This window comes from Castor canadensis, chromosome 4, assembly GCF_047511655.1.
Source record: "Castor canadensis chromosome 4, mCasCan1.hap1v2, whole genome shotgun sequence".
NCBI classification, from domain to species: domain Eukaryota; kingdom Metazoa; phylum Chordata; class Mammalia; order Rodentia; family Castoridae; genus Castor; species Castor canadensis.
This window is the reverse complement of record NC_133389.1, coordinates 52,904,811-52,928,864: the sequence shown is the minus strand read 5'-3', so window position 1 is coordinate 52,928,864 and position 24,054 is coordinate 52,904,811. Positions and strand designations below refer to the sequence as shown.

Here is a 24,054-nt window from a genome sequence, read left to right as displayed (position 1 = left end):
TAGGAGACATGACATTAGCATCTCAGGGCAGTAGTGGGGAAAGAGGAGGAATGACTGTCTGCTGATAGCATCAGACTGTTGGTTTACTCACAATGCATATTCCCGAGCCATCCTGGCATCGATTTGAATGTCCATTGCAATTGCAGGGAACACACCGTCCAGTATATAAGCCTTTGTTATCCCGATAGTATCCAGGGCTACATCCCTTAATTCAAACAAAGAATTCAATCAAAACAAAGAAAGAGAAGACTTACTTTCCAAAGCCTATGACAATTCTGACCATGAAGCAGTCAGTGTGTGGATTTCTAACCACAACAAACCAGTCTATCCGGTTTGTTGTCAGATTTTGCTCTGTTTCTATGCCATGTAGGAGGGAAACGGAAAGAGAACAGAACAGAGGTGGGGGTGAGAACAGGGCCCCTCTCTTCACACCAGTTGTATTGAGGGCAGGTGAAGGGAGTAAAGGATGGAAGTAAAAAGGATAAGGACCCAGTCCTGGTCTGGAAGAACACAGCTAAACAAACCACGTCAAGTTCAAGTTCTCCTCACACAGCTGGTCCTTAGCTAAGTGTGAGTTTGGGCTGGTGGGAAGAGCAGTAAGGAAGGGAGGCATAAGGAGTCTTCACTGGTATCTGCACAATGATGGCAGAATTACTGGCATCATTTCACTGCCTCTCATTAGTCTGTGGGCAACAGGGAGGTCAGGGAGACAGGAGGCTCTTGATCCAATGCAGTATTCTTCACAAATGTTTGGCCCATGCTGAACACCTGAAAGAGTCTTCTTGGGTTTGGTCTTATTTTCTTGTTAGATATTGCTTTGATTTGATTATTTCTATCACCAGTTTACTGTCTTCTTCCAGTATAATAGTACAGATTATTATTTTTTCATATAGATAAAATAATTATAGTTTTCTCTTCACAAACTGGTATCTTTTTAAAAGGATTTGAGTTAGAATGCCTCTAATACATTTTTTAAAAAGCAGTGATTCTTATTTATAGACTTCTGCCTTTAAAGAGGATATAGACATGTTCTTTGTTTTGGCAGAGCAAATAAGTGCACAGTATAAAAGTGGATGCTGTCCCTTGTTTTGTTACATTGATCTCCTATATGCCCTGTCTTTAAAGTATCAGGAAAAATTAATATTTCAAGATAAAGGACAGTCTTTTATCTAATTCTCTTTAAACAGGATATATGTCTATAGACGCTGAAACTGCAGTCAATGGAAATCTTGAAATGAACGGTCCATTTTCATCCATGCATGGCCATTAAGGTCTCTACCTGGTCAAGTGGAAGAGAGGAATAAGCTGCCCCATGGGGGAAGGTCATATGCTCTCTAGGGTAGAACTTCTCAGTCCCTGCCAGGAACTCCTTCCAAAATTACCAGTGATTACAGATGCTACCCATCAATAGATCATAATTCCCAATATAATGTTCCTTTAAGCTATTAGGAACCACATTTAGGCAAAAGAACACATTGCAAAAAATCAGATTACTTTATGTGCTATATGAATAGGCTTGTCTAAAGGAGAATCAAAGTATGAAAGGAATGTTCTTTTGCTGATAGCATAACTGTTAAGATACATCTGAATGAAATTCAGCCAATGATGGTGCAATCATATCTACAACAAACAAGCTCCACTATTAAATAGCAAGTACCTTATGGTTATTATCACAATCTATCACATTACCTGCTTATAAAATAATTATATTTGGAAAAGGACAAATTACTCAAACAAACAGATCTGGTTCCTTATAATAACATGCTTAAGTAAGAGCCTTAATTAAACATGCTTTGGGAAAGGATAGTTTATCATGATCAAAATTAAATCATCTACCTTACTTTGTTTTTTATTAGAAGCAGGAAAAATACTATGCAAGCATTATAGGTCATGTGATTCTTACAGCATATGTCACTTACTGAAATATAATCTTTTTCTTTCCTCTACAAAGCAAGCAAACATATTTTACATAAAGTTCAGCTAAAGTATTCTAATTGTATTAAAGACTTACTTTAGATAAAAATAAATACATTCTAATATACTACTTCAGTAAAGGGATTCTGTAACTGGTTAAGTTTTATACAGTGGTAATTTTTCAGGATAAAATTTCCTATAAACTTTTATATTATAAATGATAACAATTATGCCCCTATTCAAAATCCAGTGCTATTTCAGCAGCCATAGGATTTATTTCTCTGTAAGTATGCATATAACATCCAGAAAGCTTAAAGAAAGAGCAGAAATTATGAACGTTTCATGCCTGGCAAATCGAAGCATGTCTGCTAGATATTATGCAAACTTTGGTCGCTTTTCTTAGGCACGGATTTGATTGTTTCTCATGTTCTACTTTGTGAATCAATTTTCTTCCAAGTAGAATTTGGAAGCCTACAGTGGATTCTTTGTCCCAAGGCTGGAGTTACTCCCTAAGGGGCACAAAGTTTCATAACTATATTAACAGCACACAAGCATTCAAGCTCTTAACTGTCTCGACATTTCCAGGTGGGCTGATGTTTATGGGGCTGTGGTTAATGGTTCAGGAGAGCAATCTGTCAGGTACTGTAATAAATACTGCCAGTCATGTAAAGGGGAAGCCATCGGCCTCTCCCCCAGCCCACCCATTTATTCCTTAGTCACCCTAACTCAAAATGTCACAAAGCCAGGAACCCTTCCCCATCCCAAACCAAAATTTCAAAGCCACATTACCTGGCTGGGTCTATGTTCCACATTACTTGCTTGCAGATGATTTTGACCTGGAGGCTGAGGAAACTCTACGCTTTGCTGCTCTAAACTGTATCCCAGACACTGCCCCAGGACTGCCCCAAAGATCCACAACCATTTTGTACTCCAAGCTGACCACCTTACTGCAGGGGGCATCCTGGTCCCCAGGCGTCCTCTTGGCTGCACGCAAACCTCTGTCTCTTCCTCTTATACCTGCCCTTCCTGCTCAGTGCCCAGGCCTGCCTGACTCAGGTAAGGAAGGCTGTCTGCGGCAGGGGCCCCACCTTTAAACTTCACACATGAGTCAGCCTGTGGCAGAGCACACATAACAGTCCCGCAGGTAAGTGCACCGCTCTGTAATTCCTGTGAGGTGGGGCAGACATCACCTTCTACCCACCTCGCCCTGCAGACAGCACTAGACGATTAGGGCAGCCATAAATCACAGGCTGAGTCACTGAAAGCACACACCCTAAGCATGAGGGTGGTAATCCAGGTTCCCCTCTTTTCCTTAGGCTACCTATTTTAATCAGGCTGGAAAAGAGCTGGGGGGGAAGGGAGCTGAATGTAGGCAACCTATGAGCTAAAAGTTATAAGACAGGAGCCTGGGAAATTCATGGCAGGGAAGAGGCTGCTGGTTTAAAAAGGAGAAATCACCTTTGGGTTTTCTGCTACTAAGGAGTACAGAAAGAAAGTGAAGGATTGTGTATACATTCAGCATTTGGAATACACAGAATGACAATGTTTCTATTTCCTACTAATTTTACTAACACTGTGTATTTTTCCCCTCTCTTAGGAAAAGAACATATTTACAGCTCGAGATATTAAATCATTTCCTTTTATGGCACATTTTAATGACCCAAGGACAACTCAAGTCACCTGGACCTTGAAGAACAAGGACCTGCTGAGAGCTGGAAAATTTAGAGTGCAATGTCCCTCACAGAATCTGGGAAATTTTCTAGAATTCACCTCTACTGGTGGCCAGGGTGGAGTGGAAGGGAGGCCCTGGATTAGAGAAAGGTATTTGTACCTTGGCTTAGCTCAAGGTAAAGTACTGGTGCAAATATTGGGATGCTGAGGGGCAGGTTCCCTCCTACTTCTGATTTTCTACAACCTCCCACTTTCACTCATTTATTGAGCTCCTGTAGTTTCCTTTGAATATGGAGACATTAGCTTGGTCTTCTTCACATTTAATCCTTGAAGGTAGTCTGGATAAGATATAAGATCTAGCCCAGAAGAAACTGGACAATGTCCTAGATGGTTGCCAGAAAAGCCAGCTGCAGACATTGCCCCGGGGAATGCCGTGGATGGGAAAACTTCCTACCTGACATGAGTCACCAGCATAGTCAGGGGGACAGGCACATATCTCCACATGATGTGCTCTGCGCCCACTTCCTGTGTCGGAGGCCTCCTCCAGCCCCACCTCCCCCAGGGTGAGCCGCTGCGTCTCGGTGAAGTGGAGGCCACGGATGTGCAGTCCCTCCAGTCTGGACAGCACCACCATCAGCTCTTCCCTAGACACCGGGGCACTGCTGCCAGCATGTCTGAAGTTCCCCTGCACAGGCAAAAGGAAAGATGAGGGTCCCCCTTAGGGCAGCTCACTTCCAGGAAGTTCAGGCAAACCCCAGAAATAATCCAAGAGAAAACCTTTAAGATGTGTAAGGAAAAATCAAAGATGGGAAAGTCCCTCCTGGAAGTCAGACCAGGTTGACCAGGGAGGGAGAGTACCAAGAGAAAGGGAAGAAAGGAAGATGGGGAATTGAGAGCAGTAAAATGGTATAAAATGTCCATACTGTTTTCCACAGCAGGAGCACTACTCTATATTCTCACCTACAGCACATGAGGTCCCAATTCTCCTCATCCTTGCCAACACTTGTTATTTTTTGGGTTTTTTGTTTTCAATAGTAACTATTCTAAAATGGGTGTGAGGTAATATGGTTTTGATTTGCATTTCTCTAATGATTAGTGGTGTTGAGCATCTTTTCATGTAAAATCCTGTACTCTTAACCTTGATATTCTGTTCTCTCCTTTGAACTCCGTTTCCACATTTCTTAAATGGATGCAGTGAGAGCTAATCTCTCAAGGCTATCATGAGGATTAAAGTAAATTAAACAATATAACATGTATGAAGTGTTCAGCACAGTGGCTAGCATGTGGTAGACATTCAATTGATGGTATCTATTATTACTAACATATAAGTACTTACATAGTTTTAACAAATTGAGATATAATTTACATATAGTAATATTCCCTCTTTCTTTTTCTTTTTTGGTGGTTAATGGGGTTTGAACTCAGGGCCTTGCGTTTGCCAGGCAGGCACTTTACCACTTGAGCCACACTATCAGACCTTTTTTGCTTCAGGTTTTTTTCAGGTAGGGTCTTGCATTTTTGCCTAGGACTGGCCTTAGACTGTGCCTTATACCTCTACCTCCTATGTAGCTGGGATCACAGATGCATGCCACCGTGCCTGGCTTCTTTTTGCTTATTCTGACCTTGAACTGGGATCCTCCTGATCTCTGCCTCCCAAGTAGCTGGGATTATAGGCATGAGCCACTGTACCCAGCCCCTCATTTTAAATGTACAATTTTCAGTAAATTTACAGAAACCTGCAACCATCATAATTTAATTTTACAATATTTTCAGTACCACAAAAGTGCTTATGTCAATTTGTACTCTATCCATTCTCACTCCCAACGCCAGGCAACTACTAATCTCTACTCTGTCTCTATGGATTTGCCCATGGTAGACAACTTAGATAAATACCAACTTAATTTCAATAGTATAGAAAAAAAATTTCAATAGTACACAAAGCTTTGCTTCTATTACCTTCATTCCCTCCCATGCTCTTTTGTACTATTAATCATACAAATTACATCTTTATACATTATATGCCCATAATTACTCCTTATGTAGCTTGTTCTTAAATTAGATAGAAAGGGAAGAATAATTACCAACAGGAGATATACTGTCCTTTATATTTATCTATGCAATTACCTTTGCCAGTGCTCTATTTCTCCCTGTGATTTAAGTCACTGTATAGTAGCTGTTCATTTCAGTCTGAAGGATTTCCTTCAGTATTTCTTTTCAGGGAAGCTGACTAACAATGAATTCTCTGTTATATGTGTGTGTCTTAATTTTTTGCTTCTTTTTTACTTGGTTCTCACTATGTTGCCAAGGTTGAACTAAAATTCATGATACTCTGACTCAGCCTCCCAACTGCTAGGATTACAGGCATGAACCACAACTCCCAGTGTTTTCTTCAATTTTCAAGGACATTTTGGAGAATTATACAATTCTTCAACTGGGTATTTCTTTCAGTACTTTGAATATGTCACCACCACCTTCTGACAAATCAATTGTTACTTATTGAGGACCACTTGTTTGTGAAGAATCACTGCCTTCAAGATTCTGTCTTTGTCTTTTGGCATCTTCACTATGATAATTGTGTGTGTGATCTCTTGCATTTATCCTGTGTAGAGCTCACTGAGCTTCAGGGTTGTATACATTAGTGATTTCCATCAAATTTGGGGAGTTTTTAGCAACTACTGCCTTAAATATTTTTTCTTTCCCTTCCTCTCTCCCCTCTCTTCTGGCATGTCCATTATGCAATGATGGCACACTGGACTGTGTTCCATGTCTTTGAGAATCTATTTTTTTCTCATTCTTTTTTCTTTCTGCTTCTAAGATTGGACAATCTCGACTGACCTTCGTCAAGTTTGCTGATTCTTCTGTCTGCCTATTCACATCTATTTTTGAGCCCTTGTTTTAGCCAATTTAGGTTGTCATGACAAAATACTACACACAGAGAAGCTAAAACACAAGAAATTTATTTCCCCACAGTTCTGGAGGCTGCAGGTCCCATACTGAGGTGCCAGCTGCTTTGGTGAGGATTCTTCTGGTTTGTAAGTGATCATCATCTCACTGCATCCACTTATGGAGGAAAGAGGTGAATTCTCTGGTGTCTCTTCTTATAAGGACACTAATCCTATCAGAGATCTACCCTATGACATCATTTAACACTAATTATTTCCTCACTCCAAATGCAGCCACACTGAAGGTTAGGATTTCATGTATAAATGGCAGGGATGCACAATTCAGTTCATTACAACCCTTCTAGCCTTACTGTACTTTTCAACTCCAGAATTTATATTTGGTTCTTTTAAAAAATACTTTCAATTTCTTTATTGATATTCTCTATTTGGTGAGATATACTTTCCTTTAGTTCTTTGGACATGGTGTCCTTCAGTTCTTTGAATATATTTAAAATGTTGATTTAAAATCTTTGTTAAGGACAGGCATGATGATGCACACCTATAATCCCAGCTACTTGAGGGGACAGAGATTGGGAAGATTATGGTTCAAGACTAGCCTATGTAAAAGTTAGTGAGATCCTATCTAAAAAACAAGCAGGGTGTGGTACCCACGCTTATAATCCTAACTACTCAGGAGATAGAGGTAGTTGGATCATGGGTGAAAACCAGCCCAGGCACATTTAGCACAAGACCCTATCTGAAAAACAAACAAAAAGCAAAAGGACTTTTGGGGGCATGACTCAAGTGGTAGAGCACCTGCGCAGTAAATGTGAGGTCCTGACTTCAATCTCCAGTACAAATAAATAGTCAAACAGTAAAATGCTTGCCTAGCAGGTCTGGTATCTGCCCCTCCTCAGTGACACCGGCAGTTGATGCTTGCCTGCTTCCTTGCTGCTCTTCACATGTCTTACTTTTTGTTGGAAGCTGGGCATTTAAAACAATACAATGTGGCAACTCTGGAAATCATATTCACCAAGCATTTGTTATTGTTTATTTAGTGAATTTTCTAAATAGATTCTGTAAAGTTTATAATTTTTGCCTGTATGGCTACCAAAGTCTCTTCTTTGTTAACTTAGTGTTCAGCTAATGATTGGGCAGAGTTTTCCTCAAATGCCCAGAGCCAAAAATAATTTCTCCCGATCTTTGCAAAATGGCTCCATGTGCAGGTTGAGGGACCCCTTCAACTCTCAGCTATGGGACAGACAACTCTGCTTTAGTCTTCACCTCTGGCTTGCACTGAGTTTTCAAGTCAGCCAGAGGTGACTTAGGACCATCTCAGGTCTCTCTTTACTATGTGCACATGCCTGGAGCTGTGCACATCCCTGAGCATGTATAACTTCCACATCCCCAGGATTATATGAGAGCTTCTCAAAGCCCCAACTTTCTTATTTAAGCTTCACAATTTCACTATTGGTTGCCCCAACTACTTCCCCATGAAGTTAAACAATTATCTCTAAGTATTTTCAACAACATTTCTGGGGAAAAAACTCTAATCTGGTCAAATAAGGGAAACTTTGTAAGTGGGATCTCTAAAATACCTCCAGGCAAGTCATGAGAGTTATTTAGGAAGATTTGAAAGGAACTCCAGTTCCCTTCCTTTGCCAGGTTCCTTTGGAACTACAGAGAGGAGGATGGAATAGGGCAAGTTGAATACCACAAAGCTGGGTGTTCTTACTGAGATTCAGCCATTTTTCTTGAATAAACACTTTTCAGATGACACCAAGCATTTGATTCATTTCAGAGTCCTGAAAAAATTAATTATGATCATTTTGGCCAATTTTCTCAGTGCTTTTTATAGAAGAAAGAATTTTTGGAGGTTCTTTCTCCACCATGTTTTTTCGCAGGTATAATCTCTATCCGCTAAAAGAATCATACACTATGTAGTCTTTTGTATCTTGCTTCTTTTACTTAGTATAGTATTTTTGAGATTCATTCATGTTGTAGTAGGTGTCAATAATTTGGTTTTGTTATTGCCAAATAATATTCCATTGTATAGATGTACCGGTATAGGAATGTTAAAATATGTCTTCAAGATTGAGGGACTCAAAAAACATTTACCTTGAAGTTTTGGTTATATTTAATCATATAAATGAAATGTAACTTTAAAAGGAACAGTTGTAATTAAAGAGGTATAATAAAATGTTTTATGATCTGATAAGACTTCCTTTATTTAGTTATATTACTTTTATTTCTTTTGAGGTAAGATACCATCATTACCTTTCTATCCATCTATGCTAAGCATTTGTTAGACACTGATCAGGTCCCAGGCACCAAGGGAGACTTGAGAATGAGAGGGAGCTATGCTGCAGTATTTACACTTACAAGGCTTATATGATTATTAAGGATTAATTATTAATTATTAAGGATAATTAACTGTCAAATGGTCATAGAAATGTTTCAAAGTCAAGTGAGTAGTACTTTATACTCTATATAATTTGCTTTTTATATCTACCTACATATATAATCTTGTATGCTCACAAATGTTTATATTTTAAAATTCTTAAAATAAGTAAAAAAGTCATGATTATGTGAAATAATTAAAAAATGAAACCAAAAAGCTCATCCAAAACCTTTTATGGTACTTTTCCTTTACCTCGATCATCTGCACTTGCCCATGGTGCAGCCGGTCTGGCCGTGGGTCATTGGGTTCCTTATGAATTATGGACATGCGTTGACCCTGTTTAAAGACGAGTATGAATGTGTTAGTCCTTGGTTGGGGTGCTTTGAGATTTACAGTCAGCCTAAGACACACCTGACTTTTAAAAAGAGTTCAGAATTAACTGTCAGGAAAAAGGATTAGTGACATGGAGATAGATTAGTAATAGAACACTGCGTTTTTACAAACAGGAAATCAGGAAAACTGCCTTGCCTGAAAGTGGCTTAACAAGATGGAAAATTTTTTTTAAAAATCATGCTTTGCAGTAAATGTAGGAATTGCTGCTTCCATGACTGCCTACAGGACCAGATGGTGTAGAAAGAAAGAGTGTGGTGAGTGGGCTACTGGAAGAGCCAGCTGGGAGCTTGCACAGTCAATGAACTAACCTCAGAGCAGAGCTGGCCTGCAGAGGGAGGAATGAGCTCCAGGATCTTGTCCTGCTCTCTGCAGGATCCTGCCTTGCTCACTCTCATTCTCCAATCTCTCCACCCCTCCACCCCCACCTCTTTGCCACAGGGGCTCTTGGGGGCTCTTAACGGGGCAGAACAGGATGGCTAATGCCCTCCATCCACAGCCCCACCCAAGCTCACACACTATTGCCCAGTTTTTTGGTAGTAGCTCTAAACCTGAAGGCACTCAGATCATGAGGGCTGGGTTTCAGAAAGCAGAGCATTATCTAGAATCACAAATCATTTAAAACCTTAATCTAAGACACATGCCTCAAAGGTTCTTAATTACAGTGGTTTAGCACAAAGCAGCAGAGTAAATGTTCCACAAGCCTAAATTACTTTCCACGTTTGGAGGCAAAGTTAAAGAGAATTTTTAGCTATTACATCTCAGTGAATTCCAATAGTATGCATAAGAAACACCTGGGCAGCAGGTACACTGATAGCCTGAACTATGGCTGAGACACAGCACTGCAGTGTTTTTATTGGGTAGCTATTTTTCCTTAAGACATAGCTTTTAAAATCTTTGCTGCTTTATTTTCAAGATGTTCTGCAAAGGTTCCTTGGAGTTTTTAAAAATAACAGTTCAATAGACTTGCACACGAGTAAAAACAAAACACAGCAAGCCAGTGCCTGAACACAAACATCTACCAAATAAGAGGCCCTCAGCTGTGAGAAGGCATGGAGACTTGCTGGTCTCTGTTTACAGTAAATGGCACGGGAAACCCTTCAGGAAGATGGAGCTGTATTGCATTTGTCACAGCACACAAACCAGAAATGGAGGCATCTCCAGGCACCCCAACCTGTGTTGGAAGGATTGAGCCCTACACTGTAGGGGACTCAAAGTCAGATGTGACATCACCTCTGTCTCAAGGAACTGTCACAACTGCTGCTTTGGATTGCAGGCCAGGCACATAGTGTGTGGTTGGTACTTCTCAAAAAACCAGCATGGCCCCTCAACCCCATCTCTATCAAGTTCAATTCTTAGCATATCATTAAACCACCCCCCTCCCTAGTCTCCAGACTGTTCTCAGTGACTCAGCATGAGGCAGGCTAGAAGTAGGAAGAGTTTGGGGCTCAAGTAGGTTGCCCAGGGATGGCCCAGACCACCTGCACCTGGCTGGGAAGCACCCATGCCCCTCCCCACTGATTCATTATTGGGTGGGAATTTCCTGAGTATGCCCTCCCCATGGGTTAGTGTAGGTTTTAAAAGCACCTGAAAAAGAAAAGCACGCTCTCACTGCCAGCAGACTCCACCTGCACCCCACCATGCTCCCTTTTGTATTTCCCTTTCCCTAATATTTAATAAACCCCATTTACACCCACAAGTTCTGCTTGGATTCTTCCATGCCAGAATGCAAGAACCAAGGTCTTCTGAAAACACCTTTTGCTAATAACAAGCACACACTGATAAGATGGCCAGATTGACCCATGAGCATAGACAGCATCCTGCCCTGCTTTGCCCTATGCCTGGGTTGCCCTTTATTCCTGCCCCTCATGGGCATTTCTCCTTTCATGCCCATTCTCAAGGGCTTGCTCAAGGTGAACCTTTTCCATGATCTCTACTGAGGGCCTCACACACTACATAACTCAGCCCTGGCTCTGATAGAGCCCTCTTTGTTCTTCTACTCAACCACTGACCACTTAGTGTTCATGCATATATTTCCAATTGAAGTTCCTTACTCCCCCAACCCTTTTTTTGGTGGTATTGGGGACTGAACTCAGGGCCTCACACTTCCTAGGCAACCACTCTATCATTTGAGCCATGCCCCAGTCCTTTTGTTTTTCAGATACTGTCTCTTGCTGTTGTCACAGCCAGCCTCAGACCATGTGTCTTCTACCTCTATCTCCTCAGTAGCTGGGATTACCAATATGTACTACACCAAGCCCAAATCTCCCCTTTTTGAGAGGACAGGGGTCACCTGTCATTTATAGAGTCTTGCAATACGGCCTTTCACATGGGTAGTGCTCAAAAGGATTTCTGAGACTAAATTGAAAGACAGAAGCATAAAACATGAGGCAGTTACTTGTGAAAAGTAAGGGCAACACAGCTAAGTACTCTGGGAGGGGAGAAGAGAGAAGCCATTTAGTCAGAGATGTGAGATCCTGAGCAGATGCAATGTGCTCCCATACTTCTATTCCAGTGTCTTCAAAGATATTAGAATGGCTTGCAGGCCCAAGGGCTCCCGCTGCCCCAAGGCTTGGTTCCCCCATGCCTGCAGTGCTACTGTACTGCACTCCTGGATCCCATGCCTGGCAAGTAGCACCAGAACTCCTGCTGCCTGAAGGCTTGGTTCCCCTGTGCCTGGAGCAGCTGCCATGGCTCCTGGTAACCTGTGCCTGCAAGCAGGCCCTAGGGCTCCCGCTGCCCATAGGCTTTGTTCTCCTGTGACTGTAGCAGCTGCTGTCACTCCTAGCAAACAGGCCCCAGAACTCCCAATGCCTGCAGGCTTTGATCCCCCATGCCTACAGCAGCTGCTGTGGCTCCTGGAAGCCCATTCACAACACAAGTAGACCCCAGGGCCTCTGCTGCATTGTGGGCAACAGATGATTCAAGTCTGCCAGCTTTGCTGCCCCACTGGCATCCTCAACATGCTATTCAGTACCAGTAGCCTGCTGCCACATACCAAAGTGACACGAGGCTCCACATTTTGCTAGACTGCTGGTGTCAGGAGGCATACCTCTCCACAGAGCACAGAGGCCCAGCGTTAACCATCAAGTCCTCCCATGGGAGAGCCTCCGCTGCCCCATCAAAAAGTGGGAACCCAGCTCTTCCACTGAGTGTTAATCTGCCATTCTGTGGGTGCCAAGAGACCTGTTTCCCTAAGGCACAAAAAGCCCAGTGCTTCCCACTGTGCCCAACCATGGTAGAGCCCCCCACTTCTCCATTAAAGGCCAAAAATGCTAGATTCCTCACAAAGGGGAGGAAAGCTGTAACCTACTACTCAGTGAGTGACACCAGAAGGCCTGCCTCTTGAGAAGCACAGAGGCCCAGAGCTTCCCATTATGCCTGACAGCTGGAAAGTCCCTGCTTCCCTGCAGGAGAGCCCAGTCTCTCCTGTCTAAGAGCTGGAAGCCCAGCTCCTCCACTGAGTGGCAATCCACTACTCTGCAAGTGCTAGGAGTCCTGCCCCCCACAGTGCACAGAGACCCAGCACTCCCCTCTCTGACTGCAGAAGAGTCCCCACTCCACCATCAAAGAGCAGGAACTCCAGCCCTCTTGCTGAGGGGAGAAAAGAGGTAATCTGCACCATAATAAGAATCCTGCAAGGGGTAACATTTCCAGCATATACCTCTCTAAGGAAAACTGCTGGAGCTCCAGGACAAAAAAACTCAAAACCACAACTTCAGGGATACAAGGGGTTAAAACTATAACCAAAAAAAAAAAAAAAAAAAACTCCATATGAGTAAATCTCAATGCAGACTGAAACAGCAAGACAACCACTCTCCCTCAAAAGTCAATGCCACCACTAAGGATTTAAACACCTGCGTAGAGGGAGAGATATCAAATAATGAATTCCAAAAAACAAAAGGAAAAATGATTAACAACCTCAAAGAAGAAACACAAAAGCTAGTATTTGACCACAAAGAAGATATGAATAAATAATTTAATGAGCTCAAAGAGAATACAAACAAACAGATGAATGAAATTAAGAAGACTATCCAGGATATGAAAGAGGAAATCTAATAAATATATGGAAACCTTGAAAAATAATCAATCCAAAATAAACAACTCAATATCCCAAATAAAAATCTCAATCAAAAGCTTGGTGAACAAAGTGGAACAAGTTGAGAATAAAGTATCAGGACTAGAAGACAAAGTAGAGGAATTAGACCAAAGAGTAAAAGACCATGAAAGAATGTTAAGAAAATATGAATGGAACATGCAAGATATCTGGGATGCCATGAAAAGACCAAACCTATGAATCATGGGTATAGAAGGAGAGGAGATACAAACTAAAGGCATTGACAACTTATTCAATAGAATAATAGCTAAAAATTTCCCTAACCTTGAGAAAGAAAGAGTTACCCAGGTGCAGGAAGCTTACAAAACACCAAACCATCAGGACCAAAAAAGAAACACCCCCCAGACACATCATAATCAAAACACTCAGCATACAGAACAAAGAAAGAATTCTGAAAGCTGTAAAAGAAAGAAGATAAGCCACATATAAAGGCAAACCCATTAGAATAACAGCAGATTTCTCAACTCAAACTCTAAACACAAGAAGGTCATGGAAAAACATAATTCAGGCCCTGAAAGAAAGCAACTGTAAACCTAGACTAGCAAAACTATCCTTCCTAATTGAAGGAGAAATTAAAACCTTCCACAACAAGGAAAAACTAAAGGAATTTGCAACTACAAAGTCAGCACTACAGAAAATACTTAAAGGTCCTTTACATATAGAAGAAAAAACTAGAGTGAGCCAGGATGAGTCAAGAAAGAATAAACCCTTTTGAGCAAGCAGACCAGTAAACAAGGAATAGGTAAAACAACAGGGGAATAAAAATGGCTGGAAACAACAGGCACCTCTCAATATTAACACTGAATGTAAACGGCCTCAGTTCCGCAATCAAAAGGTATAGAATAGCAAACTGGGTTAAAAAAAACAAGACCCAACCATATGTTACTTACAAGAGACTCATCTCACTGAAAAAAAATAAACACTGGCTTAGAGTCAAAGGGTGGAAAAAAGTTTTCCAAGCAAATGGACCCCATAAACAGGTAGGAGTAGCTATACTCATATCTGACAAAGTAGATTTAAAAGTAAAATCAATCACAAAAGACAATGAAGGTCACTTCATAATAATTAAAGGAACAATTTATCAAGAGGAAATAACAATCCTTAACATATGCACCAAACTCAGGGGCATCCATGTACATTAAAAAAAAAACTCTAATGGCCCTAAGAGCACACACAGACCCTAACACAGTGATAGTGGGAGACCTGAATCCCCACTGCCACCTATAGATAGGTTATCCAGGCAAAAGATCAACAGAGAAACTTCAAAACTACTCCATGCATTAGACCACATAGACATGGTTGATATCTACAAAGCATTTCACCCAATAACCAGGCAATACACATTCTTTTCTGCAGCTCATGGAACTTTCTCCAAAATAAATAAAATTTTAGGACACAAAGTAAGTCTCAACAAATTTAAGAAAATTGAAATAACCCCTGCATCATATCAGACCACAATGGAATAAACCAAGACCTCAACAACAAAAGAAACCACAGAAAATATTCAAACACATGGAGACTGAACAACACACTGCTGAAAAACCAATGGGTGACTGAAGAAACAAGGGAAGAAATCAAAAAGTTCCTAGAATCCAATGAAAATGAAAATACAACCTACCAGAATCTGTGGGACATAGCAAAGGCCGTGCTAAAAGCAAAGTTTATAGCTAAAAGTGCCTACATTAAAAAAAACAAACAAACCAGAGACCTCTCAAATAAACAACCTAATTAATGATGCACCTTAAGATACTAGAGAAACAAGAACAAACCAAACCCAAACCAGCAGGAGAGAAATAATAAAGATCAGGGCTGAAATCAATGAGATCGAAAACCATACAAATTATACAAGGAATCAATGAAACAAAAAGTTGGTTCTTTAAAAAGATTAACAAGATCGACAAACCCCTCGTCAACATGACAAAAGCGGGGAGGGAAAAGACCCAAATTAATAAAATCAGAGATGAAAAAGAGGACATAACTCCAAATACTAATGAAATCCAGAGGATCATTAGAGAGTACTTTCAAAGCTTATATTCAAGTAAACTGGGAAATCTAGATGAAAAAGATAAATTCCTAGATGCATATATTCATACAACTAAAACTGCAGAAGATATTAAACACCTACAATAGTCCTATTACATGCAATGAAATTGAAGCAGTAACAAAGAGTCTCCCTACAAAGAAGAGCCCAGGACCTGATGGCTTCATGGCAGAATTTACCAAACCTTTAAAGAAGAACTAACACCAATTCTCTTCAATTTTTTCCAGGAAATAGAAAGGGAAGGAACACTACCAAACTCATTCTACGAAGCCAGCATTACATTCATTTCAAAACTCAATGAAGACATAACCAGAAAAAAGAATTATAGACAAATATCTTTAATGAATATAAATGCAAAGATTCTCAACAAAATACTGGCAAACAGAATTCAACAACATGTTATTGCGGCACTATTCACAATAGCCAAGTTATGGAAACAGCCAAGATGCCCCACCACTAACGAATGGATTAAGAAAATGTGGTATCTATACACAATGGAATTTTATGCAGCCATGAAGAAGAACGAAATGTTATCATTCGCTGGTAAATGGATGGAATTGGAGAACATCATTCTGAGTGAGGTTAGCCTGGCCCAAAAGACCAAAAATCGTATGTTCTCCCTCATACGTGGACATTAGATCAAGGGCAAACAACAAGGGGATTGGACTTTGATCACATGATAAAAGTGAGAGCACACAAGGGAGGGGTGAGGATAGGTAAGACACCTAAAAAATTAGCTAGCATTTGTTGCCCTTAACGTAGAGAAACTAAAGCAGATACCTTAAAAGCAACTGAGGCCAATAGGAGAAGGGGACCAGGAACTAGAGAAAAGGTTAGATGAAAAAGAATTAACCTAGAAGGTAACACACACACACAGGAAATTAATGTGAGTCAACTCCCTGTATAGCTATCCTTATCTCAACCAGCAAAAACCCTTGTTCCTTCCTATTATTGCTTATACTCTCTCTACAACAAAATTAGAAATAAGGGCAAAATAGTTTCTGCTGGGTATTGAGGGGGTAGGGGGGAGAGGGAGGGGGCAGAGTGGGTGGTAAGGGAGGGAGTGGGGGCAGGGGGGAGAAATGACCCAAGCCTTATATGCACATATGAATAATAAAAAAAAAGAATTCAACAACATGTCAAAAAGATCATACACCATGACCAAGTCAGTTTCATTCCAGGGATGCAAGGATGGTTCAACATATGTAAATCCATAAATGTAATACAGCATACAAACAGAAACAAGGACAAAAACCACATGATCCTCTCAATAGATGCAGAAAAATCCTTTGACAAAATCCAATACCCTTTCATGATAAAAGCTCTGAAGAAACTAGGAATAGAAGGAATGCTATATACAACAAACCTAGAGCCAACATCTTACTAAATGGAGAACAATGGAAACCATTTCCATTAAATTCAGGAATGAGACAGGGCTGTCCACTTTCTCCACTCCTATTCAATATAGTTTTGAAATTCTAAGACAAGAGCAAGAAATAAAAGGGATCCAAAAAGGAAAGGAAGAAATCAAACTATCCCTATTTGCAGATGACATGATCCTATACCAAAGAGACCCAAAAACTCTACCAAAAAACTATTAGAAATCATAAAACTCTTTCAGCAAAGTAGCAGGATACAAAATTAACATACAGAAATCAGTTATTTTTCTATATAGCAAAAATAAGCACACTGAGAAAGAAATAAGGGAAACAATCCCATTTACAATAGCCTCAAAAACAATAAAGTACCTTGGAATAAATTTAATGAAAGAAACAAAGACCTTTTGAATGAAAACTATAAACCACTGAACAGAGAAATCAAAGAAGACATCAGAAGATGGAAAGACCTTCCATGTTCATGGACTGGTAGAATCAACATTGTGAAAATGGCCATACTATCAAAAACAATCTACATGTTCAATACATTCCCTATCAAAATTCCAATGACATTGTGCACAGATAGAAAAATCAATCCTGAAATACTTAGGGAAACACAAAAGATCTTGAATAGCCAAAGCAATTCTGAGCAAAATGTCCAATGCTTGAGGCATCACAATACCCAACTTCACGCTATACTACAGAGTCATAACATTAAAAACAGCATGGTGTTGGCACAAAAACAGACATGAAGACTAATGAATCAGAATGGAAGATCCAGACATAAACCCGTGCATCTATAGCCAACTGATCTTTGACAAAGGAGCCCAAAACACATGATGGAGAAAAGACGGCCTCTTCAACAAATGTTGCGGGGAAAACTGGATATCTACATGTAAACTAGGTCCCTGATACCAAACTCGACTCAAAGCAGATCAAAGACCTTAATATAAGTCCTGAAACTTTGAAACAACTTTAGGAAGTAGTAGGAAATACAGAAGAACAGACAGGTATAAGGAATTACTTCCTAAACAGAACTCAAAAGGCTCAGCATCTAAGAGAAACAATGAACAAATGGGACTGCATCAAACTAAAGAGCTTCTGCACAGCAAAGGAAACAGTCACTAGACTCAAGAGACAGCCCACAGAATGGGAGAAAATCTTTGCCAGCTACCCATCCAATAAGGGACTAATATGCAGAATCTACAGAGAACTCAAATAACTCAGCCCCCAAAGAATCAACACCCCAATGAAGAAATGGGCACATGAATTAAATAGGGAATTCTCAAAGGAAGAGGTATAAAAAGTCAGTAAACACATGAACAGGTGTTCAACTTCCCTGGTTATAAAAGAGATGCAAATCAAAACAACACATAGATTTCATCTCACCCCAGTTATAATGGCCATAATTAATGGTAATAACAACAACAAATGCTGGCAAGGATGTGGTGAAATAGGAACCCTTATGCACTGCTGGTGGGAATGCAAATTAGTACAATCACTATGAAAAAGCAGTATGGAGATTCCTCAAAAAACTAGAGATAGAGCTGTCATATGATCTAGTGATACCACTCCTAGGCATCTACCCAAAGGAATGTAAGGATACAGGATACAGTAGAGACATCTGTACATCGATGTTCATTGCAGCACCATTCACAATAGTCAAGCTTTGGAAACAACCCAGGTACCCTACAGCTGATGAATGGATCAAGAAATTGTGATACACACACACACACACACACACACACACACACACACACACACACACACACATACTGGAATATTACTCAGCCATAAGGAACAATGACATGTGGTTTGGTTTGAAGGTAAATGTATGCAATTGGAGGACATTATGTTAAGTGAAGTAAGCCAGGATCAGAAACACAAAAGTCACGTTTTCTCTCATACATGGAAGATAGATCCAAAGATAAACACAAAAACAAGCATGATTATATACAAACTCAGATCTAGAACATGTATGTAACAGTGGGACTATTCTGTGGAACTCAGGGAAAGAGGAAAAGGAAAAGAGAATGATAGAGCATCAGTAACATCACATAACATAAGATGTGAAGGTAGAATATCTAAAGATGTATATTGAAAGCTGTTGAAAATGAGGGGTGGGAAGTAAAGGGGTAAGGGAGAGTAATGGAAGGGGTTGAATGGACCAAAGTAAAGCATACTCACAGTGGGCATACATTGAGACACCGCTTTGAATATCGACTTAAATATTAATAATAAAAACCAGGACTGTAAAATAGGCATAGTGTCTGTGGGGGAGGTACTAGGGGGAAGGAAGAGGGTGAAGGGAGGAGATTAAGATGACAGTATATGGTAGATAGACTTCATATACCTATATGAAACAGAACTAGAAAACCTCTTGTAATTGCTTTAAGTGGGGTGGAGAGGGAGTTGAGGGGGAGAGACGATGAGGGCAATGTAAATAATGTACAATATAAGTCTAATTGGAATTGTCACTAAGAATCCCCCCTGTATAATGAATGTATCCTAATAAAAATTTATTATAAAAAAACTCATAATGAGAACAGAAAAAAAAATTTGGAAACAACTTAATCCAGACTTCTCATAGGCCACCTATGCAGATATTTTCAATTAAGTTCCACACCAACTGAAACCACTGCTTTCTGCCACTGGGGTCAACTTCTGATACTTACAGTGAGCTGCACATCTGGCTGCTTTCCCAGAAGAGTCATGTCACTAGGTAAGCCAAAGGACTTGACTTGGTAGGTGAGGTAGCCACCATACGAGGAAACCTAGAATTGAATCAACAGTGTCAATACAACAGCGTTAAAAGAGACCCTGTGACATCAATCCACATCACAGGTATACAAATAGGTCTGTTATATCTGGAAAGATGCATGATCAACTGATGGATAGGGTGATCACTAGAAAGTGGGATTGGGGATGGTGTTTAACCTACTTTATACCATTTTTTATCCCATTTAAAATGTTTAGCATGAACATGATTGAGGGTTGGTTTGGTTTGGGCAGTAATAGGGATTGAATTCAGGACCTTGTGCTTATTAGTCAAGTCCTCTCCCATTTGAGTCACACCTCCAACCTTTTTTGTTTTAGTTGGGTTTTCATTTATTTGTTTGTTTGTTTGGCAGTACTGGGGTTTGAATTCAGAGCTTTGTACTTGCTAGGCAGGTGTTCTACTGCTTGAGCCTTGCCTCCAGCCTTTTTTGCTCTGATTATTTTGGAGATAGGGTCTCACTTTTTGCCAAGGCTGGCCTGGACCTCGATCTTCCTTTCTTAAGTTTCCAACAGTTACCACACACTGGTTTTTTTCCCCCACTGAGATGGGGTTTTGCAAACAATTTTTGACTGAACTGGCCTAGTACTGTGATTCTCCTGATGTCAGTCTCCCACGTACCTTGGGATGACCGGTACAAGTCACCACACCAGGTTTTGGTTAGATGGGGTGGGGGGAAGTCTCACAAACTTTTTTCCCTGGACTGGCCTTGAACCACAATTCTTCTGATCTAAGCCTCTGAAGTAGCTAGGATTACAGGTGTGAGCCATGGGCACCCAACTTTTTTTTTCTGAGGGGAGGGTGTTTGGCCAAATTTTTTATTTAGTGTTTGTAAGACCACATTTAAATGGTCTCACTGGCAGAGGAGAAAAGGGAGGTTCTTCAGATTCCCAAGGAAATGTCAAAAAGGCAATATATGATCAGCATTATCCATTTACTTTTTTGAGGCTTACTGGGTGAAATAGCACTTTCCTTACATAGGTATCTCATGTCAGGTTTTTCATACATTGGAGAACAACCTAAAATCCTTACCTTAGTTTGTTTTTGATAGGGTCTTGAGCTGTTGTACAGGTTGGCCTTAGATCACGAACCTCCTACCTCCACTTCTTGAATAGCGGGGATCACAGGCATGTACCATCATGCCTGGCCCTAACATGATTGAGTTTTACAAGCAAAAATATACTTTTATTTAAAAGAAAAATGACTATGCTGATACAAACAAGGTCTTCTTTTCTGTATGACTACTAAACCAAAATATTTAATGCACAACAGTTCTAACAAGGCTAGGCCATTGGTTTCTTATTTAGCTGAGAGAACTGAATAACATCTATCTGTTAAAAAATGAACCTCTAAAAATAAATTTTCCCAAAACAATTCTCCTGAACACAGACAGTGACTACTTCCTAGGCTATCATGAATTCTCTGGGTCCAGGAGCCATGAGGGATGTGAACCGAGCTCAGCACAAGCATTGTGGTGGTTTTGTGGAAGTAGTTTTCTGACGACAACTATTCCCTCCCTAGTCTTGACCCCTCCCACCCACGAAGTAAAACCAATGGGGAAGGAAGGAGTAATGGAGGGAATCAGAGGAGCCTCACCTCAGTTGAGGCAGAACACAACCAACCAGGAGGACAGAGTAGCTGCCGCTCTTCTGGTGACCCCTCCACAGAAACTTCTCCTACTATCTGCAAGCAGACAGCCCCGCACACAGCTGTGTTCCAAACGAGCGCCTGGCATCACTGCCTTTTTGATGGGCTAAGGAGGTTTTAAGAAAATGTATCTGCAAATTCTTTAATACTCTTCTAAGAAGTAAAGCCTAATTTCCCTCCCCTTGAGTGTGGGCTGGACTTAGTGACTCATTTTTTAATGAGTTATGGAATGGAATAAGGCAGAAGTGAGAGTATATCATTTCAAAATTAGGTTATAAAAGGATGCCAATTTCAGTGTCACTTTCAGTCTCTCAGCCTCTGTCTGTCTGCCTGTCTGGCCACCATGTTATGAGGCCAGAGCCAGCAAGGAACAGCATGTGAATGCTAACAACCATGTGAATGAACCTGGAAGTGAGCCCCTCGAGGCCCAGATGACCAGTCCTGGTTGACATCTTGACTGCAACCTCAGAAGATACTCAGCCATTGCCTGCCACTGAAATTCAGCTTCACAGAAACAGTGCAACATAATTATTTGCTGCTTTAAGCCTCAAAGGTTTGGAATAACTTGTTACACAATAACAGATAACCAACTCATGGGCTAACTATAGAGAAGTGAAGGGCAGTATTAAGTGAGGGAGAAGAGGGTTATATGAGAGAAGTAACATTCCCCACATGCATATGTTAAAGCCAAGGGGTTGGGGCACGGTGGTGCATGCCTGTAATCCCAGCTACTTGGGAGATGGACATTGGAAAGATCACAGTTCAAAGACAACCGGAGCAAAAAGTTAGCAAGACCCCCATCTCAACAAACAAGCTGAGCATGTGATATATGTCTGTAATCCCAACCATGAGGGAGGCATAAGTAGGAGAATCATGGTCCAAGAAGCCCAGGGTTTAAAGCAGGTGGACCCTATCTGAAAAATAACTAAAGCAAAGAGAATTGGGGGTATGGATTAAGTGGTATAGAGCCCCTGCCTGGTAAGCATGAGGACCTGAGTTTAAACCCCAGTACTGCCAAAATAATAATAATAATAATAATAAAGCAAAAAATAAACCCCCATAGATCTTAAACCTGAAGATAGGATTAGAGACCTCTGGCCAACAAGATCCTAATGTTCAGTCATTCTTGTTGTGACATTAAGGCACACGTGAGCTGGGTCCTATGAAATCCATCCCTTCTAAAACTTCTGCCCTGGCTAAACTTGGAGCACATGGCACCTGATAGCATTTCCACATGAGGCCTTCATTTCTGTCCCCATAAAGAGCAGAGCTGGCCAGGCTCTGGGCTGATAATTTATGCAGCAAAGGAAGAACAACCCATTTATAAGTTCCCCAGGGAGTGTGTAACTGAACGCACAAATTCCACTTATCGAAGTGCCACTTCCTCAGCCTGCTTCTGCTAATAAGCCTGTGAGTCACTTTTCAGCTTTTGTTTTCTTGACAAGGAGCCTTTCTTCTGCTTTAAAACAAAGAACTCTCAGCGTTGGCATTTAAAAGCATACCTGTCTCACGTGTTAACAGATACTATTTAAATGGTCATACATTTCCCTAGAAGAAAATTCTTTGGCAGAAAGTAAAAATGGAGACCAACGTGGTGCCTTTGCTGGGGTCTGGAGTATGTGGAGCACAGGAGGTGCTTATTGGGCCCCCCACAGAAGGAGGCAGAGTGTCTTCTTTTTATTGGTTAATACCATTTTTTAGTGTTAATAACCTGACCTTCCAGACCTCCAGTAAATGATGCTCATGTAGTGAAAGAGGCCCAAAGAGGGTTCAGAAGAACAGTAGACCACCATTACCTTGTCCCCCAGGTAGGATGGAGGTGCGACCCATGACGCACTATGGACCGTGGAGGGCAGCTCCTGGAGATCCCCAACCACGCTGTTGCTGCTTGGGTTGAAGGAGATGGGGATATTGACTCCATCTGCCATCTCCAGGCGCCAGCCCATCATATCCACAAACTAGAACACAAGAGTAAGGCACAGAAATGTATGCTTGTGGCTTCTGGGGTGACAGCTACATTATGGATCGTTAAAAAAAGCCCTGGGTCTGGTCTCTCTCTCTCTCTCTCTCTCTCTCTCTCTCTCTCTCTCTCTCTCTCTCTCTCTCTCTCTCAGTGTTAGGGACAGAACCCAGGTACATGCAAGGCATAAGCTGTTCCATTGAGCCACACTCACCAGATGTTTCCCCTAGAGCCTGCCCTCACCAGGGCTCCCGTGATGGAAACCTGATCCACCACTGCCTCTGTCTGACACAATGTGACCAGGAATTCAAGGAGGGTAGTGACCATATGTGTGTGAGCTTTATCTTTGTATCTCAGCACACATCCTGGTAGCTGGTCAATGAATGTTGGAACAATAACTAGAGCTGTGGGCACATTTAAAAAGTGAGCTCCATGTAGAGACAAATGGGTTGTCAAATACAGTGGTCTGTTTTTGTTACTTTTCTCTAAATAGAGCATCAAAATTAAGTATTTCCCTGGTTGCCAAGGAAGTCAGTTCCATTTTGGGGAGAGGGGAGAAAAAGAATCAATAGGCATAGATTAGGAACAATGATTTCTGGTTCCCTCAGGGGTGAGGAGAGGAGACTTTAGAGTGGATTTACAAATGATTTTTTTCCCCAAATACCAGTCTGCACTACATTTGGGAAGCAGGCAGTAAATTATATAAAATAATATTTCTTTGAATACTTGTTGGATATAAAACATTACTTCTACAAAGAAAGCAAACCTGAGACTTCTGTTCATGGACTAATAACAATAAAAGTTTTAGGTTGATGAAGTTAATTTAAAAAGTCACCAAGGAAAAGGTGGTAAAAGGGTGAGAAGGAAGGTAAAACAGGA

General features: G+C 40.9%; 1 protein-coding gene across 7 annotated transcripts in view; it reads right to left on the bottom strand.

Annotated features, from left to right (window-relative positions):
• Positions 1 to 24,054, bottom strand: part of Lama3 (laminin subunit alpha 3) — a 293,352-nt gene that overhangs the window by 77,119 nt on the left and 192,179 nt on the right. For 5 of the 7 annotated variants that reach the window (XR_012447103.1, XM_074070176.1, XM_074070178.1 and 2 more), the window contains 5 exons: positions 23,012 to 23,173; positions 19,468 to 19,566; positions 9,121 to 9,204; positions 4,040 to 4,270; positions 92 to 205 (listed from right to left, as the gene is read on the bottom strand). Coding sequence is in view for 6 of the 7 variants with exons in the window: in XM_074070176.1 (XP_073926277.1) it covers positions 92 to 205; positions 4,040 to 4,270; positions 9,121 to 9,204; positions 19,468 to 19,566; positions 23,012 to 23,173 (690 nt within the window). In the remaining variant the exon portion in view is untranslated. Of the gene's footprint in view, positions 1 to 91; positions 206 to 2,703; positions 3,880 to 4,039; positions 4,271 to 9,120; positions 9,205 to 19,467; positions 19,567 to 23,011; positions 23,174 to 24,054 lie in introns of those variants that run through there. The other 2 variants (XM_074070177.1, XM_074070182.1) reach the window with 2 other exon arrangements.